This window comes from Scyliorhinus torazame, chromosome 2 (genome assembly GCF_047496885.1).
Source record: "Scyliorhinus torazame isolate Kashiwa2021f chromosome 2, sScyTor2.1, whole genome shotgun sequence".
Lineage (NCBI taxonomy): Eukaryota > Metazoa > Chordata > Chondrichthyes > Carcharhiniformes > Scyliorhinidae > Scyliorhinus > Scyliorhinus torazame.
Window position 1 is genome coordinate 229,078,055 of NC_092708.1, and position 21,696 is coordinate 229,099,750.

Genomic DNA, 21,696 nt, shown 5'->3' on the forward strand with positions numbered 1-21,696 from the left:
GATTAATAATCAGTCCTCTCCCTGGCTTCTTTGAACAAGTTATCACTTTCAAATGACTGAGGTCACTCCAGAGTAGATTTATAGGCCACTGGTGTAAGTAGATATGAAGGCTTATTAATCGTGTAATTTCCTTGAAGAAATAAAGGATTAAAGTGGAGAAATAATGAATTAAGGGTTTACAAATCAACAAGTCAACCATCAGATTCCAGATTCCAGCCTCTCTCAGCATATTCTCATCAGTTCCTGCCATGAAGTTTTCAAAAATGTCCTGAAGGCAGGAACAAAGCGAGCAGAACTGATTACAGCTATGTTCACTGCCTTGCTGTCTAAACTCTGTTTGGCTTCCTAATGAGCTCACTAAAAACCTAATTCATCTCCCATAACCCCCTCAACCCGCCTTGAAATTCACCATTATGGAAATTACAGATGAAACGTTTACAGACTGTGTTCAAATTACTGTTTCTTTAACAGGCAGGTCCCTGACCCTAGAATTGTACAATAGAGGTTTGTCCGGCTTGAAACCAATCAGTCCTAAGCCCAGTGAAAAGGAGTGGAAGAAGGTTAAGACTTTTTCTCATGGCACTGACGACTAGAGTATTCATTCTTTCCCCGGCAGTGAATGCTGGAATTTTGTGGAAATGGTACAGCTTCGATAATTTATCAGATGAAACTGGTGAATGCAGAAAGGTTAAAACCACTCACAGCGATAATAAACAGATTGAAACAGACTAATGCAAATTCCCAAACCATTCATGAGGAGACTCCCTCAGTTCCTCATTACGTGAAGCCAAAATGATCCTCGCAGCACCTAAGCTGTAACTGAAAGATTACGGAATTGACGGCTCCTTGGTTTAAAATGCAGCTGTTTTATTCTGCTTTAGTAATTAATTCTTTTTCCAATACAGTATTGATTAAGCGTAGACCCTGATAAAGTTCAAACTGCGAAGTATCTCCAGTGGCTTCCCCAGTTGCTCGAGAGAGTCAATGAAAACTTCCTCCCATTCCACCTGCCTCCTTAGAGTGCTGATCGAGTGAACAGCACAGTTTTTTTCTCATAAATTAGTCAGGCTGTGTGGAGCTGTGTTAGCTGATCACTGCTTTTGTCTCTTTGCTTTGCCTACTTGCTTTTCTGTATCACTGTCCTTTGTGCTGTCAGATACAAAGTCAGTGTGCAGCTGCTTCTGAGAGTCGGAACCAACATGAAGAACGTTTCATACAAACCACATTTTATCTCATATAGCTGCATTTCCCCCAACAACCTCCCCCCCCCCCCCCCCCCCCAAAAAAAAAACCCTCAGAACTCAAAAGGACCCCAGGGGACTCAACTAGGGCCGGAATCAGTGCTCAAGCAATGCAAGGGCACTTACAACACCACAAAACAGTTAGTTGCATGTGCCTTGTTAAAGCCCTTCACCTATCAGCTCCCTTTCATGCCCGTGGTGGGAAAGAATACCTGGTGCTCTATTTCTTCTTGTGTTCTGCTTTTAACTTAAAATATCATTTAGGAAGAGTGGCTTTCTACTTTCTACATCCCACATCACCATCAAACAGCAGGGCAAGTGCCATGCAACACTGACTGACAGCCAAATATTTTCTCTTAATGGTCCCTGTCTGTGTCAAAGGACATTGCCCCTAAGAGTTCCTAAAATACTCCCAGTAGCTGCAAGAAAATAACCTTGAGCACGGTTGGTAATGACTTAAGTAATGTTCGGCAGGAATGCAAATTCCCTAAAGAACAGGAACTATTTAGTGCAAATGTGTACGTGTTTTAACCTGCATATATTTTATAATAGTAACCGAAAAGACTGCGCATTCGACTGAGAGAGAAAAACATTTCAGACTAAAAAGCAGGTGCCCAAATTTGCAGTAAACCTTGTGACATGGTTCACCTCTCACCCTAGCCATCTTCTGAACTTTAACCTTTCAATTAATGAAGACTTTCAATTCATACAGACAAGATTAACTTGGAAATAAATTCAGCACCAGGTACAGACAAACCTCATTTGAAAAATACATTCAGTGTTTAGCTGTTTGAGAATTTTAGTGGTTTCCTCCTGTATATTTTTCAATCTCCTCTAGGCCATAAAAAGTACTTAAATTCCCCCACCTCCAGAGCATTCTTTGCAGGTCAAAAGGTCAACATTCACAGATGTCTCCAGCAGGCACCCAATTGTCTACAGACTGTACCCCAGGATACGTGTAACTACTCTAACCCATGGAGTATCCTCCGCAGACATCGCTTTGAATACCCTGATCTAAACATGTAAAATCTCACAATGTTTTTTCACAATTAACATTTTGCAATCCTTATTTCATTTCTAAAAGGACAGTTGAACTTACTCTAATTATTGTAATCATCTAAACTTAACCAGGTGTAAGTGTTTAAGAGCTTAATCTGCACATTTTGCTGTCAGTTAATCATTTTTTTATGGAAACAAGTATTTCCATTTTTGATTCTCGTTTGATTTTCTTGTGGGATCTTATGTGTTTTAAGCTTTAGAGAAAGTTAAGCTCCGACTTTTGTAAATGTAAACCAAACCCAACAGGATTTGTGTTTCTTTTATACCTTCTCAACATCAAATGGTTAACCACAAAGGCTGAATGACAGGAATTCTGCCCCAGTACATCTTGAATAAAGAGAAAATTCCATTCATAGTTCTCCTGTGCGTATCATTGAATAGAATATTTCATAGTTTCTATCTCGAAAATGAACACAGTTGGCACTCATAAATGTTGCGCTGCTATTAATTAGGTCTTTCAAATATCTTTTCTTAAGATTTCTAGAGACTTGAATGTCACTGTTTCATAGTTGAAGCAAGACAGTGGTAGTGGTTTTAAAAAAAAGTAAATTAATATATTAATTGAACCTCAATGATCTAAAATGCAACACTATCATTTTTTTTGCCTTTTGTTATATCTGAATCTTGCTGATATCTTCTGAACACAAATTTACCGCAGATTGTTTCATAAACACGTACTACATTGTTATAAAAATGTGGAGGTTTGATTCAAAATACGTGTATGCTTACAGATAGCTAGGTATTGGTTTATTGATAAGTGTTTCTTAATATACAACTAATGCTGGAGTGTTGCTTCGCATATGTAATAGGTGATTCTCAGTAAACCATAATCAAAAAGTTTGTTTTAAGTTATATGTTAGCCATTATTAACATAAAGGTTTCTGTCAATATGAATTAATGTCTATATCCAGGGTTAAAAGACTGTCAGTGTAGTGGTGTGAAAGGTATTTCAACCTCGGGCTTAACTTGTGCCAACAGAGAATAGGAATTTGCAGCAAGTTGTGGTGATCCAACATATATCATTATTTTACAAACTAATTAAAAATATGTTTTAAGTTTTCAACTGAATAATTTTATGAACACCAAGCAGATTGGCTTATTTTCCCTTCATAATAATTGTATCATTTTTCACTTTTCATGCAAAGAAATACAAAGCCTGGGTAAAACAATGAGTATACACTATTCCAGCTAGCATAAACTGGGTCCAAATAATCACAGAACTATAGAATATTACAACACAAGAGGAGGCCATTCTGCCCCTTATGCCGGCGGTGCTGCCCCTTTGGTAGAGTTATCCAATTCGTCCCATACCATTGGTCTTCTCCACAGCCCTGAAAATGTTCCCCCCCGTATTTATCCAATTCGCTTTCCAAAGTTACTACTGACTCTGCTTCCACCACTCTTAAGGCAGTGCATTCCAGATCACTACTCACTGTTTAAACAAATGTTTCCTCATGTCGCTTCTGACTCTCTTGCTAAGCACCATAAATTTGTGTCCTCTGGTTACCGACACTTTTGCCACCGGAAACAATTTCTCCTTATTTACTCTATCAAAAGCCTTCATGATTTGGAATACCTCGAACAATGCAAATATGATTAATCCTACACTTCTGCAGCTAAGCAAATAAATTGTTCTATTTTATTCACTTATGTACAGTAATGATTAACATCATCAATATCTATATTGAATAATACAAATTCCAGCACACTTCTTCTTGGAGGCTGTTGCCTTTTTACACTGGAAAGTTTGAGCTTGTTGTATTAAATATATTTTGGCTTAAAATGAATGGGCGGTCATTATTTCAAAATAAACTACCCTCCTTGGCTGTGACACTGCCATTTGTTTATGGATCATTATAACGGTGGTGACCATACAAAAAAAGAGGTTGAATCAGGGCTGTTAGCACACACCAGTTAATTTTACAGTAAATACAAGTGTCTCGCTCACATATGTCACCAATACAAATTGCATTGAGTAAAGCCTCCTAGACTGATAGTGACAGTGAAAATGCTGAATTTGCAAGAACATAAAAACTTTATCAGTCCCATGTAATTAGGTTTAGTATCTTTTCAGAATGCCAATTATACTCTTATTGATCTGAATAAATGAGCACCAATTGTACCAGTCCTATTTTCATTTGAGATGAACATCCAGTGAATTTATTAATCATTTTATTTTAGGTTAAAGTATTATCTCAATGCAATATTTTTTTCCGAGCAAACAATATTATTATACTTCTGTTATTCTGACTGGCAATTATAACAGTGTAAATTTGCAATTCTTCCTGACACTCAAGAAGAAAGCATATCTATTGAATAGTTTCTAATGTTAGAAAGAAGGAAAAGTGGGTGTATGATCTGGTTCCATTCAGGCTTTGAAGTATTTGCATCACGTAGTCATAAAAATTACTGAAGCAGAAATTGTTTGGGCATATTAACTGGACTGAAGTCAAATGTGTTTGCGTTTGGCTGTGCCAAAGGGATGGATCCACATCAGCTCAGCAGTGTGCTGTTCTCAATGAGAGAGGGGGAGGTGACAGCATTTGGTAAAGTAAGCAGTTAGGGTTGCCTTATTTTAGGGTTGTTTTCAGTTGCTAGCTGGGAATCAGAAACATCTACCTCCCCAGGTGAGAATCAGATTCGAATAAGTGTACACTCAAGCAGGAAAACCGTGCCTTCCTGTCATTCATCAAGTTGCAGTGAAAAGGAGCCCAGGAAAAGAGATAACTTGAGAGCGAAAAGAAAAAAATACACAATTTGTAATACAACTGAAGACTATGTAAGAGGTTATAAAGTGTCGCAGGAAGAAGCTCTTGTTGTAAGAAGTGATCAGGATAGACATGAGAAAATAAAACAGAGTGCACATCTCAAGTTTTGTTTTTGGTCAAAAGCACTGCCTCTCTCATTTTGCCTACTTGTGAACATTTGACATATCCAGAATTCAGAACTGTCGCCAAGGTTAAACGCACCTCCACAAATTTAAAAGCGGTTCAGGCATTACAAAGTTTTAAATTGGTAAATATGGGACCAATAATTGCATTTATTGTGGCCCTGATTCACTCCTCTCATTGATGCATGCAATTTCTTCACTATGAACACATGCAAACACAATTCTACACAAGACTAAGTACATTTTGAAATCAATATATTATTATTTAGACTTTTGAAGTAAAGTATAGCTAAAAGTCAAATGAAAAAGACCATCAGGTAGAGCATGCAGCAGACATTTGTATTACTTAAAAATAGCAATCAATTTTTTCACAGATATATATAAATATATATATCTTCAATAACTAGAAATATGCTACACATTTATTTTGGATTGTTACATGCATTATTATCACACTGTTGGGTATAAAACAACTGACCTAGTAGAAGATGGCAAAGATGGCTTTTCCTTTGCAGAAGGCCGAATTTATCTATCAAGCAACCAAAAAAAAACATTGTATTGGAACTCATCCTATTGTTAATTTTCTAGCAATAAAAATAAATCGCCTGATCATTTTGATGTTAAATGACCTCAGTTTACTTCCTCAAAAATTGCATTATGTGCTGACTTACTGCCACTTTGCATTATTCTGTACAAAAAGACACAGTGGGCTTTGCTGCCAGTGATAATTCCCAAAAACACACTCCACAAAGACTGTTGTGGAATGGGCAGGCTCGGCTTAACGTCAGCCTGTAGGTGTTTCCTTGAATGAATTGGGCTTCTCATCCCTAACAAGGGCTAATGATGCCTCATCAAGACATTAGAAGGCAGGTTGCCCAAGATTAGCACATAAGGAAAGTTGAATTATGAAGTAGGTTTTGTTTGCTCAACTGTTATCTAAGGGACACAAGTTGCATTCTGTCCTAAATTTACTTGTATCACACTGTGGTATCTACTTCCTAATTTGTGGTACCTACTTCCTAATTACTGGCTCTACTGCAAGGTATTTTTTTCCCAAGCTGCCAAGAATCTTTTTCATTTTACTTTCAACCATACTTGTACTCCGCTAAATACTTCTGAAAAGATATATCTGAATATATAATCAAATGTTTCCATTAAGCGCCCTTCTATATAACTGAGCCAAATAGTATTAATTTAGCTTGCCGTTCGCTATAACCAAGGCTTCCAATATTTTATCACCAAGAGTTTTCTGTCAAATTAATTTCTGTCTGCAACCAAATTATTTCCTTTTGAGCTTCTAGAACATATTCTAGCCACACCCCTCACAGTCTAGATTGCCCATGCTTGTTGTAAGAACAATTTTGATATTTTCCCCTCTGTCTCATGCAGCACAAGGCTGACCTAGTTAATATGAACTGCACTGTTCTATGGGAACAGACACTGCTACTGAGAGGCCATTTACACAACCTGTTCATGATTACAGACCATACGGATACAAAGATGGCACAGACGCTTGTGGGCCATCTGAATAGTGCAAAAAGGATGACGTTAGCGCCTTGGCCCCAAGTCAAATGTGTTTTTCTTTTAATCCCGAATTTTGGACATGTGACATGGCAACTAATGCTGATCAATTTGTTTAATCACCTTTTGGAACTCGTCCAGATGGTCTCTGTTGAGAGCTGCACTAGTCAGATGAATCTCAGTGTTCACAGCACCACTGATTTCTAACATGCCACAGGAGCTTTCAGTAAGCGGCTGAGTACTGAATGCAGCAGGAGTTCATTCTCACAGCAGAGAGGAAGAGAGTTAAAAACTATATGCATTAACTTTACTTCTCCCCATAGGATCACGTCATGAATAATTTAACTTCTCTTATGCTAATGGGATCATGAAAGTATCCTTCTCTTCAGAGTCACCACACGGCATTCACCAGAAACCCCCTGCCCCACCCCCAAACCATTTTTCTTACTAGAAAAGCCTGCGTCTTGACACAAAGTAGAACTCTTTTATGTGAAATATATTTCTTAAGATACTGGCTTACATATTAGGAAATACCAGTGGCGCGGCATCACTGCTCAGAGGGGCTCTGCGATGGATTTCAACTAGTAGAACTCGGCAGTCTCACAGCTTGTTTATTCAGAACATGGACTTTTTTTGGTACATTCCCAGCACAATTACAGCAACAGGGGCAGTTTGAACAGTGAGCAGTTGTTTACTCTGATCAAATTTCAGAGTGGAAAATACCCTGATCAGCCTTTTTCTTTTGGACTACGAGACAGCTCACCTGGATCAGGCTAGTAGTATGGGTACTTTATGTAAATCTTCCAAACTGGAACTTAAAAAATAAAGAGCAATAGAACTTGCATTTGCACAGCACCTTTTATGATGTCAGGGTGTCCCAACTTGCTTTACAGCCAAATAAATACTTTTCTAATGTAGTCGCTGTTGCAGGGGAAGAAGCATAGAAGCCAATATGCACACATCAACTCCCACAAACAAAAATGTGATAATGACCAGATAATCTGTGTTTCTTTTATAAATGCTTGTTGAGGGATAAAAATATTAATGGGAAAGTGGAATTTGAGTGAGGGTAGCATTAGTCGTGATCATGGCGGCCTCCATGATGGAGTTGCTAGCTGTGATTGACAGCGTTACTTTACACATAAAGAACGCTCACTTCGGCAAGATAGCAGAGGGCTGCCATACCAATGGGAATCAATGCCCGCTGGAAGGGAGGGAATGAGATTGGCACAAAACAAAATACTTCTGCAATACTGAGCAGGGGAAATAGTCTACGTTATAGTGTTATATTGTTCATAAAGAGTTAGTAAGTAATTGTCATGTGAATATATGTCCCAGGGTGCCACATTCAATGTCACATTACGGTCATGTGTTCAGAAACAATGTATCATGTATCCTATGGACAGCAGCATGAAATACGCTCAATGATCTCCAGAATTTTGAGTCTAACCTATGGGAACCAAAAGACATAGCCTGCTAACAGGGGTTGTCTGCGAGTAAAAAAAAAACATTTTAAACACATTTAATGCTGAATTAGGTTCAGAAAGCAACCCAAATTAGTGCAAGAGAGAGGGAGAAAGTAAAGTGTGCAAAAAACAAAATGGCTGCCACCAAGGCAATAAACTCATAGCTCCAGCCCCAGATGAATTAGGAGGATAGTAATCTTGTACAGGCATTTGAACATTTGAAACAAAAAATGCAGGAGGACAGTCAGTAGTTTTCTAAAAGTGACTAGTGAACAGGAAAAGGGTCAGCTACATTATTTGTGGGCAGGAAAGGCTTACATTTTTTAAATATCTGGGAGCTGAGTAAGGATGACAGCAGAAACCCCGGTGTGGTAGTCACCACTTGTATATATCACATACGAGGTGTAATACGGTAAGGCTCCTGTATTACAGATACGGGGGTAGATCCCTGCCTGCTGGCTCTGCCCAGTAGGCGGAGTATAAATGTGTGTGCTCACCGAGCTGCAGCCATTTTGGCAGCAGCTGCAGGAGGCAACACATCTCTGTGTAATAAAGGCTCCATTACACTCTACTCTCGTCTCGTCGTAATTGATAGTGCATCAATTTATTAAGCAGAGATTTTACAACGATGGACCTCCGCATCAAGTCGGATCGCCTGCAGCTGCCCCTCAAGCAGACAATGCCAAGTCGGCCTTCGCACATTGGCTAGCTTGAAGCCTACATCGGATCTGCGACAGAACCACCCTCAGAGACCATTTCGGCAGCAGCTGCAGGAGGCTACACATCTCTGCTTAATAAAGCCTCGATTACACTCTACTCTCGTCTCATCGTAATTGGTAGTGCATCACCCGGCAAAAGAGACTTCCGGTGGTGGCTATGAGGGAGTAAGTCGCACGTTTGGTGGCTCCTGCTCTGCCCGGACCTTTGGACCTTTTTCCCCAACATTTTCGTGATTTTGAGTTTTGGCTTTGAAGGCACAGACGATTAAGCTCTGGATCCACACAGAGGTGCATGGAACGGAGAACCCCAAGGGACCAAAAAGGAAGAAATAAAAGAATAAGCAAGGGCTGGGTGGAGATGGCAGCTGATGACAACATGGCTGATGTTCGGACCCCTGCTGCGACGGCCCAGCCATCGACGGAGGAGCTGATGCAGGTCATCCAGGAGGGCTTTGCCAGACAGAAACGGGACTGTCTTGACCCGATAAAGGAGTCGATCGATCGGTTGGAGCGCAGGCTGGATGCCCATGATCGGACGATTCAGAAGTTGGAGAAAGCGCTGGCAGACCAGGAAGAGCACCAAACGGTGGTCGAACTAGAGGTGAGGGATGCTGAAGGATCAGCAAAAGAGGCTGCTGGAGAAGGTAGAGGATCTGGAGAACAGAACACGCCGGCAGAATTTAAGAATTGTCGGTCTCCCTGAAGGGGCTGAGGGGGATGATGCGGGCACGTTTGTGGCGAATATGTTCCAGAAGCTTCTGGGGGAGGGGGCTTTTCCCCGACCGTTGTAGGTGGACAGGGCATACAGGGCGATGGCGAGGAAGCCACGGCCGGGGGACCCTCCAATGGCGATGGTGGTTCAGTTCCACAGATTTTTGGATAAGGAATGTGTTCTCCAGTGGGCTAAGCGCACTAGGAGCTGCAAATGGGACAATAGCATATTGCGCGCCTATCAGGACCTGAGCGTGGAGGTGGCCAGAAGGAGGACAGGCTTCAAGCAAGTGAAGGAGATCCTGTTTAAGAAGAAGGTGAAATTTGGGCTGCTTTACCCGGCGCGTCTGTGGGTTACGCACGAGGACCAGCACCATTATTTCGAGTCGCCCGAAGACGCAATGGACTTTGCCAAGAAGAAAGGGCTGGTGCTGAACTGAGAGCTTTTTGTTTTAAGTTGTAACTTTTCCGAGTGATGTTTATACGTTTTGATTGTCATTTTTCTTCTGCTTTTAAGTTTGGGTGAAGATGGGGAAGTAAAAGTTATTCGGTTTCTATGGGTTTTCGGTGTTTTGGTGGGGATGGCTGGTGGGGGCTTTTAACTTTTTTGTTACTTTCCTTTGCACAATTGGGGGGGTTCTTTGTGGGTTTTTCATTTTGGGTTGTCTCCTATGGTAATTGGGTGATTGTTTGGTCTCAGTTTGAGGAGGGAAGTGGTTTCGATGGGCGGGGGGAGGGGAGTAGGGAACAATAGGTGGGAGACTTCTTGGCGCCGGAGGCGAGGGTCACCAGGCTAGCTGGGTGAGCTAGTCTACGGAAGCACAGTGGGGGTGTGCTGATGATTAATATATGGCAGAGGTTAAGTTACAAAGTGGTGTTGCTGGGGTGGGGGGGGGGGGGGGGGAGGGCGAAGTTACTCTGCTGACGAGGGAGGGACTTAGGTTTTGGGACAGAGAGGAGGTTGGGGTGGGGGCTGCCAAGAGGCAGGCCGATGGAGGTGCGGTGCATGGGCTGGGGGCGGGCCCAGGAGAGAGGATGGCTGATCAGCGGAGGGGGGTGGCTGCGGTGCCCTCCAACCAGGCTGATCACCTGGAATGTTAGAGGGCAGAATGGACCGGTCAAGAGGGTACGTGTGTTCGTGCATCTGAGGGCTCTGAAGGCGGACGTGGTGATGTTGCAGGAGACACACCTGAAAATGGCGGATCAAGTCAGGCTAAGGAAGGGTTGGGTCAGCCAGGTCTTTCACTCGGGGCTGGACACCAAGACTAGAGGGGTGGCGATTTTAATCAATAAGCGGGTGCAATTCTAGGTGGGCAGTATAGTCTCGGACGGGGGGGGGGGGGGGGCGTTATGTCATGGTGAACAGCAAGCTGGAGGGGAGGAAGGTAGTCTTGGTTAACGTGTACGTGCCAAACTGGGACGATGTAGAATTCATAAAGAGGGTACTGGGGAAGATACCTGACCTGGACTCGCACAAGTTGGTGATGGGAGGGGATTTTGATACGGTCATCGACCCCGGCCTGGACCGGTCGTATTCGGAAACGGGGAGGGTGCCAGCAATGGCAAAGGAACTGATAGGGTTCATGGAGCAGATGGGGGGGGGGGTCGACCCATGGAAGTTTAGGCAGCCGACGGGAGGGAGTTTTCTTCTTATTCGCATGTGCATAAGGTTTATTCCCGGATTGATTTTTTTATTTTGAGCAGGGATCTGCCGGCGGGGGTGGTGGACATGGGGTACTCGGCCATTACTATTTCAGATCATGCCCCACATTGGGTGGAACTGCAGGTTAGTGAGGAGAGCTTCCAACGCCCGCAATGGAGATTGGACGTGGGCTTGTTGGCGGACGAGGCGGTGTGCGAGAGGGTGAGGAAGTGCATGCAGGACTACCTGCAGGTCAATGACATGGGGGAAGTCTCAGCAGTGGTGGTCTGGGAGGCGCTGAAAGCAGTGGTGAGAGGGGAGCTGATTTCGATCCGGGCTCATAGGGACAGGATGGATAGGGCAGAGACAGACCGACTGGTTGAGGAGATTCTACAGATAGATAGGAGGTATGCGGTGACCCCGGGGGTGGAACTGTTAAGGGAACGTCGGAGGTTGCAGGCTGAGTTTGGGGTGCTGTCCACAGGCAGGACAGTGGAGCAGCTTAGAAAGGCGAAGGGGGCGTTTTATGAACATGGGGAGAAGGCCAGCAGAATGCTGGCACAGCAGCTTAGGAAGAGGAAGGCGGCCAGGGAAATAGAAAAGGTGATCGATGGGGATGGGAGTTTGGTAGGGGACTCGGCTGGGCTAAACAGGGCGTTCAGGGACTTTTACAGCAGGCTCTATCGCTCGGAACCCCCCACGGGGCTCGAGGGGATGAGGCGTTTTTTAGACAGACTGACCTTCCCAAGGGTGGCCAGGGAGCTGGTGGATGGGCTGGGGGCCCCGATCAGGGCCGAAGAAATAGCTGAGGGCTTGAAGGCAATGCAGTCGGGTAAGGCCCCGGGGCCAGATGGGTATCCGGTGGAATTCTACAAGAAATTCTCGGGGATATTAGGGCTGTTGTTGGTCAAGGTTTTCAATGAGGCGAGGGATAGAGGGGTGCTGCCCCCGACGATGTCACAGGCCACTATTTCATTAATATTGAAGCGGGACAAAAACGTTGGAGCAGTGGGAGCATCGGTTTGGTCCCCAATATGTGACAACCACCGGTTTGCCCCAGGGAGCCTGGATGGGGGTTTCGAGTCTGGCGAAGGGCGGGAATTGAGAGGATGGGGGACCTGTTCCTGGAGGGGAGCTTCCCTAGCTTGAGGGCGCTGGAGGAGAAGTTTGGGTTGGCAAGAGGGAACGACTTCAGATATTTACAGGTGCGGGACTTTCTGCGCAGGCAGGTATCATCCTTCCCACTCCTGTCACTAGGGGGGATCCAGGTAGTGTAGTGTCTAGGGGATGGGTGGGGGAGGGGAGGGGACATCTACAAAGAACTAATGGGGGCGGAGGAGACGCAGACCGAGGAGCTGAAGCGTAAGTGGGAGGAGGAGTTTGGGGGAGGGATGGAGGACGGCTTATGGGCAGACGCGTTGGGCAGTCAACGCGACCGCTACATGCGCAAGGCTCAGCTTAATCCAATTCAAGGTGGTCCACCGGGCCCATATGACAGTGGACCGGATGAGTAGATTCTTTGGGGTGGCGGACAGGCGTGTAAAATATGCAGGAGGACCAGCGAACCATGTCAACTTGTTCTGGGCGTGTCCAAAACTTCGGGGATATTGGCAGGGGTTTGTGGACGTCATGTCCATGGTGTTGAAAACAAGGGTGGCAATGAGTCCAGAGGTGGCGATTTTTTGGATGTCAGAAGATCCGGGAGTCCAGGAGGAGAAAGAGGCAGATGTTCTGACCTTTGTCTCCCTGATAGCCCGGAGACGGATATTATTAGCTTGGAGGGACTCAAAGCCCCCAAAGTCGGAGGCCTGGTTAACCGACAAGGCGAGCTTTCTCGGCCTGGAGAAGATTAAGTTTGCCTTGAGAGAGTCAGTGTTAGGGTTCGCCCGGATATAGCAACCATTCATCGACTTCCTTGCGGAGAATTAATCGTCAGCAGGGGGCGGGGGAGGGGGGGGGGGGGTAGCGTAGAATAGGGGTTAAATAGGCGGGTCTTGGAGGGACGGGTGTCGATGTTTGCACTATGTTTATTGTTCTTTGTACACTGTTTTTATACTGTTGTTTGTAATGCCAAAAAAATACCTCATTAAAATTGTTTGATTAAAAAAAAGAAACCCCGGCAAAAGTTTGAAAAATTCAGCACACATCTCCAGCCAAAACCAAATCATTGGATCTACCAATACAAATGTCATTGCTTGAGACAGGAAACAGGTGAGCCTGTTGACAATTTCATAACCGCATTGATAAAATGTGGCCAGAAAATGTAGATTTAAGGACACAGATGAAAAGCTGCCAGATCAAGTCATTTGGGTCTCTGCACACACTTAACTGCAAAAAGGATTAATTGGGAAGGACAAGTACACAATGTTGCAAGCTGCAGACATTTCAGAGAACATGAAGCCACGAGTTGATAGATGAAGGTACTGATAACTTTCAGTTAAGTGAAATGAAAGGTAGCAGGTTGATGCAGTGAAACAGCAACAATAAAATGCACACCAAAGAGAGAGATGGATGTGCAAGAGCTGTGGATGATCATATCAGTTCACAGGCAGAATAAAATGACCCACATATGGATCAAATTCCAAAGCTTGGAAAGCCAAATAACTTGGAAAAGATGCGCAGAACAAAGAGAGACAATGGTCAAGGAGTTATCAGAGACAGGGTAACAGGGCAAATGAGAAGGAAAGAAACCAAAGCATCCATATCCTGGACGATGCCAATGATGTTTGAAGAAACCTGGTGGCAGAGTGAACTGCACTGCTGTCTCACAGCAGCAGGGACCCGGGGGTCAATTCTGACCTGGGTGAATGTGTGGAGTTTGCACTTTCTCCCCGTGTCTGTGTGTGTTTCCTCCAGGTGCTCCGGTTTCCTCCCACAGTCCAAAGATTTGTAAGTTTGGTGGATAGACCATTCTGGATTGGCCCATAGCAGATTGGGTAGGCTTGTGGGGATGGAAAATGGGCCTAGTTAGGGTGCTCTTTTGGAGGATTGGGGCAGAATGGCCTCCATATACACTGGTGGATTCTATTGTATGTTACAAGAAACAATGGACATGGGCAGAAATCTTTCATCCTCATTCGTAGCTGGGATTTTCCGGTATCTCTGAAAGTTTAATGCAGTTTTTGCCGGAACACCAAATTTTCCATTCTCACTTGCAATGGGTCCTGCCACAGTCAGGTCCGGAGTATCCTGCCCATAGAAACCGTTCAGCTGCATAAAATGGCTGGATGTGACAGTTCCACGTAAAGTACCAAAAGAAAAGCTTGAAGGAGAACTCCAGGAGATGGAAGAAAAGAAAGTGATCTCTAGAGTCAATGAGCCTATGAATCGGGTAAATCCCATTGTGGTGAAACAAAAGATAAATGGTGGGCTTAGAATTCGCCTGGATCCCAAAGATTTTAATCAAGCCATAAAAAAGAATCATTACCGATTCCAACACTGGCAGAGATCATGCCAGTGCCGACAGGGGCAAAGATTTTCGGCTGAATTGATGTCAAAAATGGTTGCTATGAAGCCTGACGAGGACTTTTCGCAGTTGACAACACTGAACAGACCCTTTGGTCAGTACAAATTCCTGTATCTACCTTTTGATCTTAAAGTGAGCCAGGGTGTGTTCCAATAGAAAGTAGATGAGATATGCCGCAGATGTAGAGGAGCAGCCGGCGCAACTAATGATATCCAGAGCTATAGTGTTGATAGAAAAGATCATAACCGCCATTTACTTGAAGTCATGGAGAGAACCAGGAAAACTGGGATCAAGGTAAACACAGACAGATGCGTCATGAAGGCGACAGAATGCCAGTTGTTTGGAAAAGTGTGTACACCTGACGGAGACAAACTGAAAAAGTCTATCGCTGAGATGGAAGCTCCAAAAGACTCAAATGGGCTAAAGAATTTCCTTTGGGTTGAACCAGTGCATAAGTTCTCTCATACCACACATGAAAGAAAACACAGCAAACCTACAAGAGCTGATGACGGAAGCTGTGTACCAGTGGTCAGAGTCACATGAGAGGAATTTCAACAAACTCAAAGATGTACAGGCGCCGGAATGTGGCGACTAGGGGCTTTTCACAGTAACTTCATTGAAGCCTACTAGTGACAATAAGCTATTATTATTATTAGAATGTAAGGAGACTAGTGGTGTCGTAATATGCCAGAACGAAAAACCTGCCATCAGCTGACCTCAGGGCCTGAACTCTCTGACCTCCCCCGCGACTGAGATCCTCTGGTCCACCTGCAATGAATGGAGTTTTGACCGAGCACCAAATTCTCCGTCCTCGCTGGCAGCGGTGGCATGGTGAACGCGGATCGGAGAATCCCGGTCCAGATATGCCAACATAGAAAGAGAGTTTTTGACAGTCGCTGTGGACATGAAAACTTTGGTACATATCTCTGGGGGAAAGTTCATAGTGGAGAGTGATCATCTGGAGCAAATCTACAAAAGGAAATCTGTGTGGAGATCCAGCAAGACTGTGGCGCTTAAGGCTCCAGAGCTCTGATTCCACTCTGAAAAACAACCCAGGAGGAACGATTGCGCTCGCACCATCATAAACATGAGATAAAAAATCTAGGTATGAAGATCCATCACTGAGTGAGTGTAACACCATTGAAACTTAGTCAGATTCGAAATGAGAGCAGCAAAGCCAAAGAGTTCCAGATGGTCTTGCAGTAACTGATCCAGGGATGGCCTGACAGGGTACAGCAAACACAGCCAGCGATAGAGCAGTGCTGTTCTATCAGAGATGACATCTCATTGGAACTTGTTCTGCTATCCAGATTAATCATACCAAAACTATGCAGGAAAAACCTCTCCCAAAAATGCAAGACGGCCACATGGGAATGGGGAAGTGTAAAGACAGAGCCAGATCAGCTGTCTACTGGAGAGGCATACATACAGACATCAAAAGAATAGTGTCTGCATGCTGTGTATGCCAGAAGTACAGAAATACACAGTAGAAAAAGGAGATGATAGCTACTGAAGTACCACCCAGACCAAGGCATTCTCTGGGAGCTGATTTATTCACACATAATCAAGAATGGCACCTCATAGTTGCAGACTGTCACTCAAAGTTCCCATTCATCCAAAAGGAGAAAGATTTGAGAGTTGCAACAGTCATCCCAGCATTACTAATAATATGAGACACTGGAACCCAATTCACCTCCACAGAATGGAAGGAATTCACTGAACAGAATGTGTTTAGCATCTTCACCTCATCCCCACATTACCCAAGGGGACATGGGTTTACAGGAAGCCCTCATGACATGCCGGGAGACAAAGGGAGACCCAAATCTTGCCTATTGTAACTGAGCTACACCTCTCAAGGCTGACATAAAATCACCTGTAGAGCTGTTCAATGGTAGCAAGTGTAAAGCACTCTGCCAAGCAAGATACACCCTCCCCGGGGACTAGAAGAAAGTAAGACAACTCACTGACTCACAGGTAGAAGGAGGTCAACACTTCAACAAGCAGGCCAAAATCCCTGCCTGAGTTGTTGAAAGGACAAACTGTACATGTACAGAATCCAATTATGGAAACTTGGAACTCAGCAAAAGTAGCTGTTGAAGCGGAGGCTCCAAGGTCATACATCATTCAGAATGAAACCCGTGAAGCAAGTGAGAGGGAACACAGTCCGCATTTGACCTACACCTGATGTTGGAAAAGCAGAAAAGATCATCAACAACATCAGCATCATTCATCAGCGAGACAACATCGACAGCGTCACCAACAAACGGCAAAACATCAACAATGTCACCAGTAAGGGACGTGCAAGAGTTCTCTTCTGTTGTATTCTGAGGGGATCCTCAGGTAGGAGCGATGGGGAAGTTTCAATCCTGAATGAAAATGAAAATCGCTTATTGTCACAAGTAGGCTTCAAATGAAGTTACCGTGACAAGCCCCTCGTCGCCACATTCCGGCGCCTGTTCGGGGAGGCTGGTACGGGATCCTGTGTAGGTTTACGACAGTGGACACCAGATGAAGGAGGTTGGCATGAAACACTGTTGGCTTGTCCATGCCAATACATCACCCTCTGACAGTGTGGTGAAGCCTGAGAATTTAAAGCCTTCAATCAAAGAGACCTAGGCTGGGATTTTCCGACCCCCCCTGCCGGGTCGGAGAATCGCCAGGGAAGCGGCATGAATCCTGCCCCGCCGCTCCGACGCTGGCTGCCGAATTCTCCGGCGCCAGTTTTCGGGCGGGGGCGGGTATCACGTCGCGCCGGTCGGGGGCCGTTGGCAGCGACCCCCTGGCAATTCTCCGGGCCCCGATGGGCCGAGCGGCTGCGCCTTCCTGGCCAGTCCCGCTGGCGTGAAATGGACATTGTCCATCCCGGTGGGACCTGGCTTGTCGGCCGTCTGGCGGGGTCTTCGAGGGAGCGTGGGGGGGATCCGGCCCTGGGAGGGGCCCCCACGGTGGCCTGGCCCGCGATCGGGACCCACCGATCTGCGGGCGGGCTTGTGCCGTGGGGGCACTATTTCCCTCCGCGCCGGCCTCTGTAAGGCTCCGCGATGGCCAGCGGGGAGAGGAAACCCCCTGTGCATGTACAGGAAACATGCTGGCGGTTCTGTGCAGGTGCCAGAACACGCTGGCAGTCCTGCGCATGCGTCAACCCGCGCCGGCCGGTGGTGGCCCTTCGGTGCCGGTTGGCGCGGTGCCAACATCTCCAGCACCGGCCTAGTCCCCGGAAGTGCGGAGGATTCCGCAACTTCCAGGCAGCCCGACGCCATGGTGGTTCGCGCCGTTCTTGGCGCCGGTACAGGCCGCCCCGCCAATTCCGGGAGAATCCCGGCCCTGAAATCCATATCCTACCAACTGCGAATGAAAGGTGCAACTTCACAGCACATAACGAGTTGAAAGTTAATATCACTGAGGCCTTGAACATTTGCTGTTTGCAAATATGGTGGTGCCAATGATAAGCACACAGCAGACGTGAATGTAGAAAATGTCATTGGGTGGAATTCTTCCATCTGGGATTAAGCCCCGTGGCAGAGGCAGGAATGTGGAGCGTTTCCCTCTGTGGAGGCCAGCGGGAAAGCACACCATTTGTTCTGGCCTCCTGACCGAATTAACTATGCAACCTGGTGTATTTTGCTGTATTCCGTGGCAGGGCGGACCTGATGGTGTGTAGTCCGCCATTCTATCTAGGTGCCATATTGTAAATATGCCCACCATCACTGACCCACAATGGAAGAAAGAAAATGGACCGCATGAAAATGAAGATGGATCTCCAGGAACACTCTGAGGTTGGAAGATAGACCTCCTCGATGACACTGAAACTGGAAGGTCCACCCATCAATACATCTCCACCCCCCACCCCCTACTGCTGTGGTGTTCCAATGTTGTAGGTCACTGGCAGCCTCCATTCTGAATTCCAGAGGCAGCCCCACAAATTGTTCAGGTGAGTTCCGACGTCTGCACGTCACATTGCTCCAGATGTGATTTGCACCGGTGTGTTTTCCCGCTGGCGTGGCGGAGATTTGGGCAAGGTGGAAGTTTCTGATCAGGTGTTCATCTGCAGTCCATTAGCAAGATGCAAATCAGTTTCATGACAGCCTCCAGTGGGTTTGCAGCAGAAGATCCCATGGGAAATTCACACCGGCGTGAAACCAGTTTTTGCACTCCCACCAAATTCTCCCCACCCGCCATTAAACCTGCCAGCCCGGCGATGGAAGATTCTACCCATCCCTCTTAAAGGACATACTGCCACTCCAGGTGGCACCAAGAACCATCGAGCACAGGCTCAGAACTGTAAATCCCTCTCCAAAAACTAGTTTCCAATCTCAATTTAGAACTTATGGAAGTGCCATGCCAGATTGAGGGGAAATGTGAAAAGAAGTCACCGGCAGACCTAATGCAGATACCGAAATCTGAACTAAAAGCAGACACTGCTGGAAATACTCAGCAGTTTAGGCAGCATCTGTGGAGCGAGAATCAGATGATTCATGTTGACGACATTACATTACAGCTGGCCATCCCAAAAAATAGCAAAGTGTCAGCTTCTGATTGAAACCCAGCGCGTTTCTCCCCAGAGAAACAGGCAGGTTTACCAACCAGATCTTCCCACATGTTGCCAGTGGGTCATGTTTTGCGCCGTCATTATGAGGGGAGGGTCCTAAAGAAACTGGCAAGCCTACCTCCACAGAGATCGGGGTGCCCTTGTTAAAGGGCATGCCCCCATCCACTCCCCCCATGGACATCGGATAACCCCCCCCTCTTCTATCACTGATCGCCGTCATCAATTCCCCTCCCCCCACACCTCCCCTCCCCCAGGATCACTGGCATTGGGGCCCCTCATTGGGTCTCCCAACAGGCCTGCCCCAATCAGGCCTCGTTCCTTGGCAGTACCAACCTGGCACTGCCCTGCCATGTTCCTGATCACCTGGGGGCTACACAGGCCTTCGCACCCCCAGCATGGTCATCACGCCTGGTCTCTGTTTTTGGAAACCAGTAGTTATTCCCACTGGCGTTACATCATGTGGGCAGGTGGAAACATCTGACATTCCCGGAAGATTCGGCATTAAGCCGATTTTGAATATTTAAATATATTAAAATTATGTGAACCAGGTTCACGCCCTCATTATGGCCCTCTCACAAAAGTTTCCGGCCATAACGGGATTTGAGCCGTGGCGTAACGGTGCCGGAAAATTGCCCCCATTAACTCAGTTTTACTCTCCACAAATGCTGCCCGACCTCGTGAGTATTTTCAACAAATTTTTTTTTTTTTGTTTCATCAATAGATTTGCTCTCATACACTTCAGAATGATTTTAGCTGGAGTGCAGATCCCTTGCCAGTCTAATTGGTTAGTATTCGCAAATGGGCAAGTAATGGGAGGGCAAAGGTTTTCAGAAAACAGAGCTTTTGCCTTCAAAGAAGAAAATTCTTCAAGAGCTGGGAGAGTGTATGGAGGAGGGGTTCTGGTGTGAGGTGTTCTGGAGAGTGAACGCCTCCACCTCGTGCGCGAGGTTGGGGCTGATGCAGCTGAAGGTGGTATATAGAGCGCACCTCACAAGAGCGAGGATGAGCTGGCTCTTTGAGGGGGTAGAAGATGTGTGTGAATGTTGAGGGGTGGGCTCCGCAAATCACGTTCATATGTTTTGGGCCTGTCCAAAGCTGGAGGATTACTGGAAGGAGGTGTGTAGAGTAATCTCTAAAGTGGTGCACGTAAAACTGGACCCGGGCCCCCGGGAGGCCATATTCGGGGTGTCGGACCAGCCGGGGTTGGAAATGGGTGGGGAGGTAGATGTTGTAGCCTTCACCTCGTTGATCGCCCAAAGGTGGATCCTGTTGGGATGGAGAGCAATCTCTCACCCTGTCCCCTGGCGTGGTGGGGGGACCTGTTGGAATTCTTGACTCTTGAGAAGGTTAAGTTTGAACTGAGGCGAAGGATGGAGGGGTTCTACAATTCATGGCTGTTATTCATTCTGCACTTTCAAGAATTGGATAACATCGAACATTAGTTGGCGGGGGCGGGGGGGGACGGGACTGTGTGTGTTAATGGTGACTATGGGTGATTCCTGATTCCTTTTTGTTATTTGTTTATGTTAATATGCAGGCAGTTGTTTGGGGGTTTGTGGGAGGATGGTTGATGTTGAAATGAGGATTGACATTATATTCGTTACTGCTTATTGTTTATTGTTGGTGGGTGCAAATTTGGGTGCAAATGTGAAAAAGGAGGAGAATGAAAATATTTTTTAAAAAAAAGAAAATTCTTCAATTTGTAACTTCCACCATTAACATATATTCAAAAATGAATTGCCAATAAAATAACATGCTAATCACAAAAGTCTTCTGTAATTGATTGACAACCCTAAGAGATATATGTAGCAAAATGTCTATGTAGTTCCAATGTACAACACCTTACTTTCTGTGTATAAAATATATTTTGGTCGCACTATTGTGTAAATCGGTCCATTATTTTTTAAATTAAATTTAGAGTACCCAATTATTTTTTTCCAATTAAGGGGCAATTTAGTGTGGCCAATCAACCTAACCTGCACATCTTTGGGCTGTGGAGCGAAACCCACGCAAACACGGGGAGAATGTACAAAATAGGTCCATTATTTAGCAAGTTGAATTCTGTGGCGAATGGAAGACCAGGGAGTAGGGCGTTCGAATAATTGGATTTAGAGATGATAAAGGCATCAGTTAGGCCCTTAACAACAGAGAAGGTGGAGTGGGGCAACCGCATGTCATAATGCACCAGAGGCAATAAACATGTCTGCTGATGGACAGGGTGCAGGGTTTGAAGCTGATGGAGCTGGTTTTGGGGTTGAGAAAAACAGGTCCTAGGTAGAGGTGGGTAGCACATTGTTAATTGTTCCCGTTTCTGCTGATGGCATCACTGACTGCTAGTGTGTAGAGGAGGGACAGGAGGGGACCACCAAGAGATCCTTTGAGGCTTTAAAATGTGACTGTGTGGAGTGAGAAGAGAAATTATCATGAGAGAT

The 21,696-nt window shown here is 45.5% G+C and overlaps 1 protein-coding gene across 14 annotated transcripts in view; it reads right to left on the reverse strand.

The window, feature by feature from the left end:
* The window catches only part of meis2a (Meis homeobox 2a), a 163,608-nt gene that overhangs the window by 108,392 nt on the left and 33,520 nt on the right, over positions 1 to 21,696 (reverse strand). For 6 of the 14 annotated variants that reach the window (XM_072484644.1, XM_072484621.1, XM_072484625.1 and 3 more), the window contains exon 8: positions 5,669 to 5,719. The exons of the other annotated variants lie outside the window; for them this stretch is intronic. In XM_072484644.1, coding sequence (XP_072340745.1) covers positions 5,669 to 5,719 — 51 coding nt within the window. The remainder of the gene's footprint in view (positions 1 to 5,668; positions 5,720 to 21,696) is intronic. 14 annotated transcript variants of the gene reach the window in all.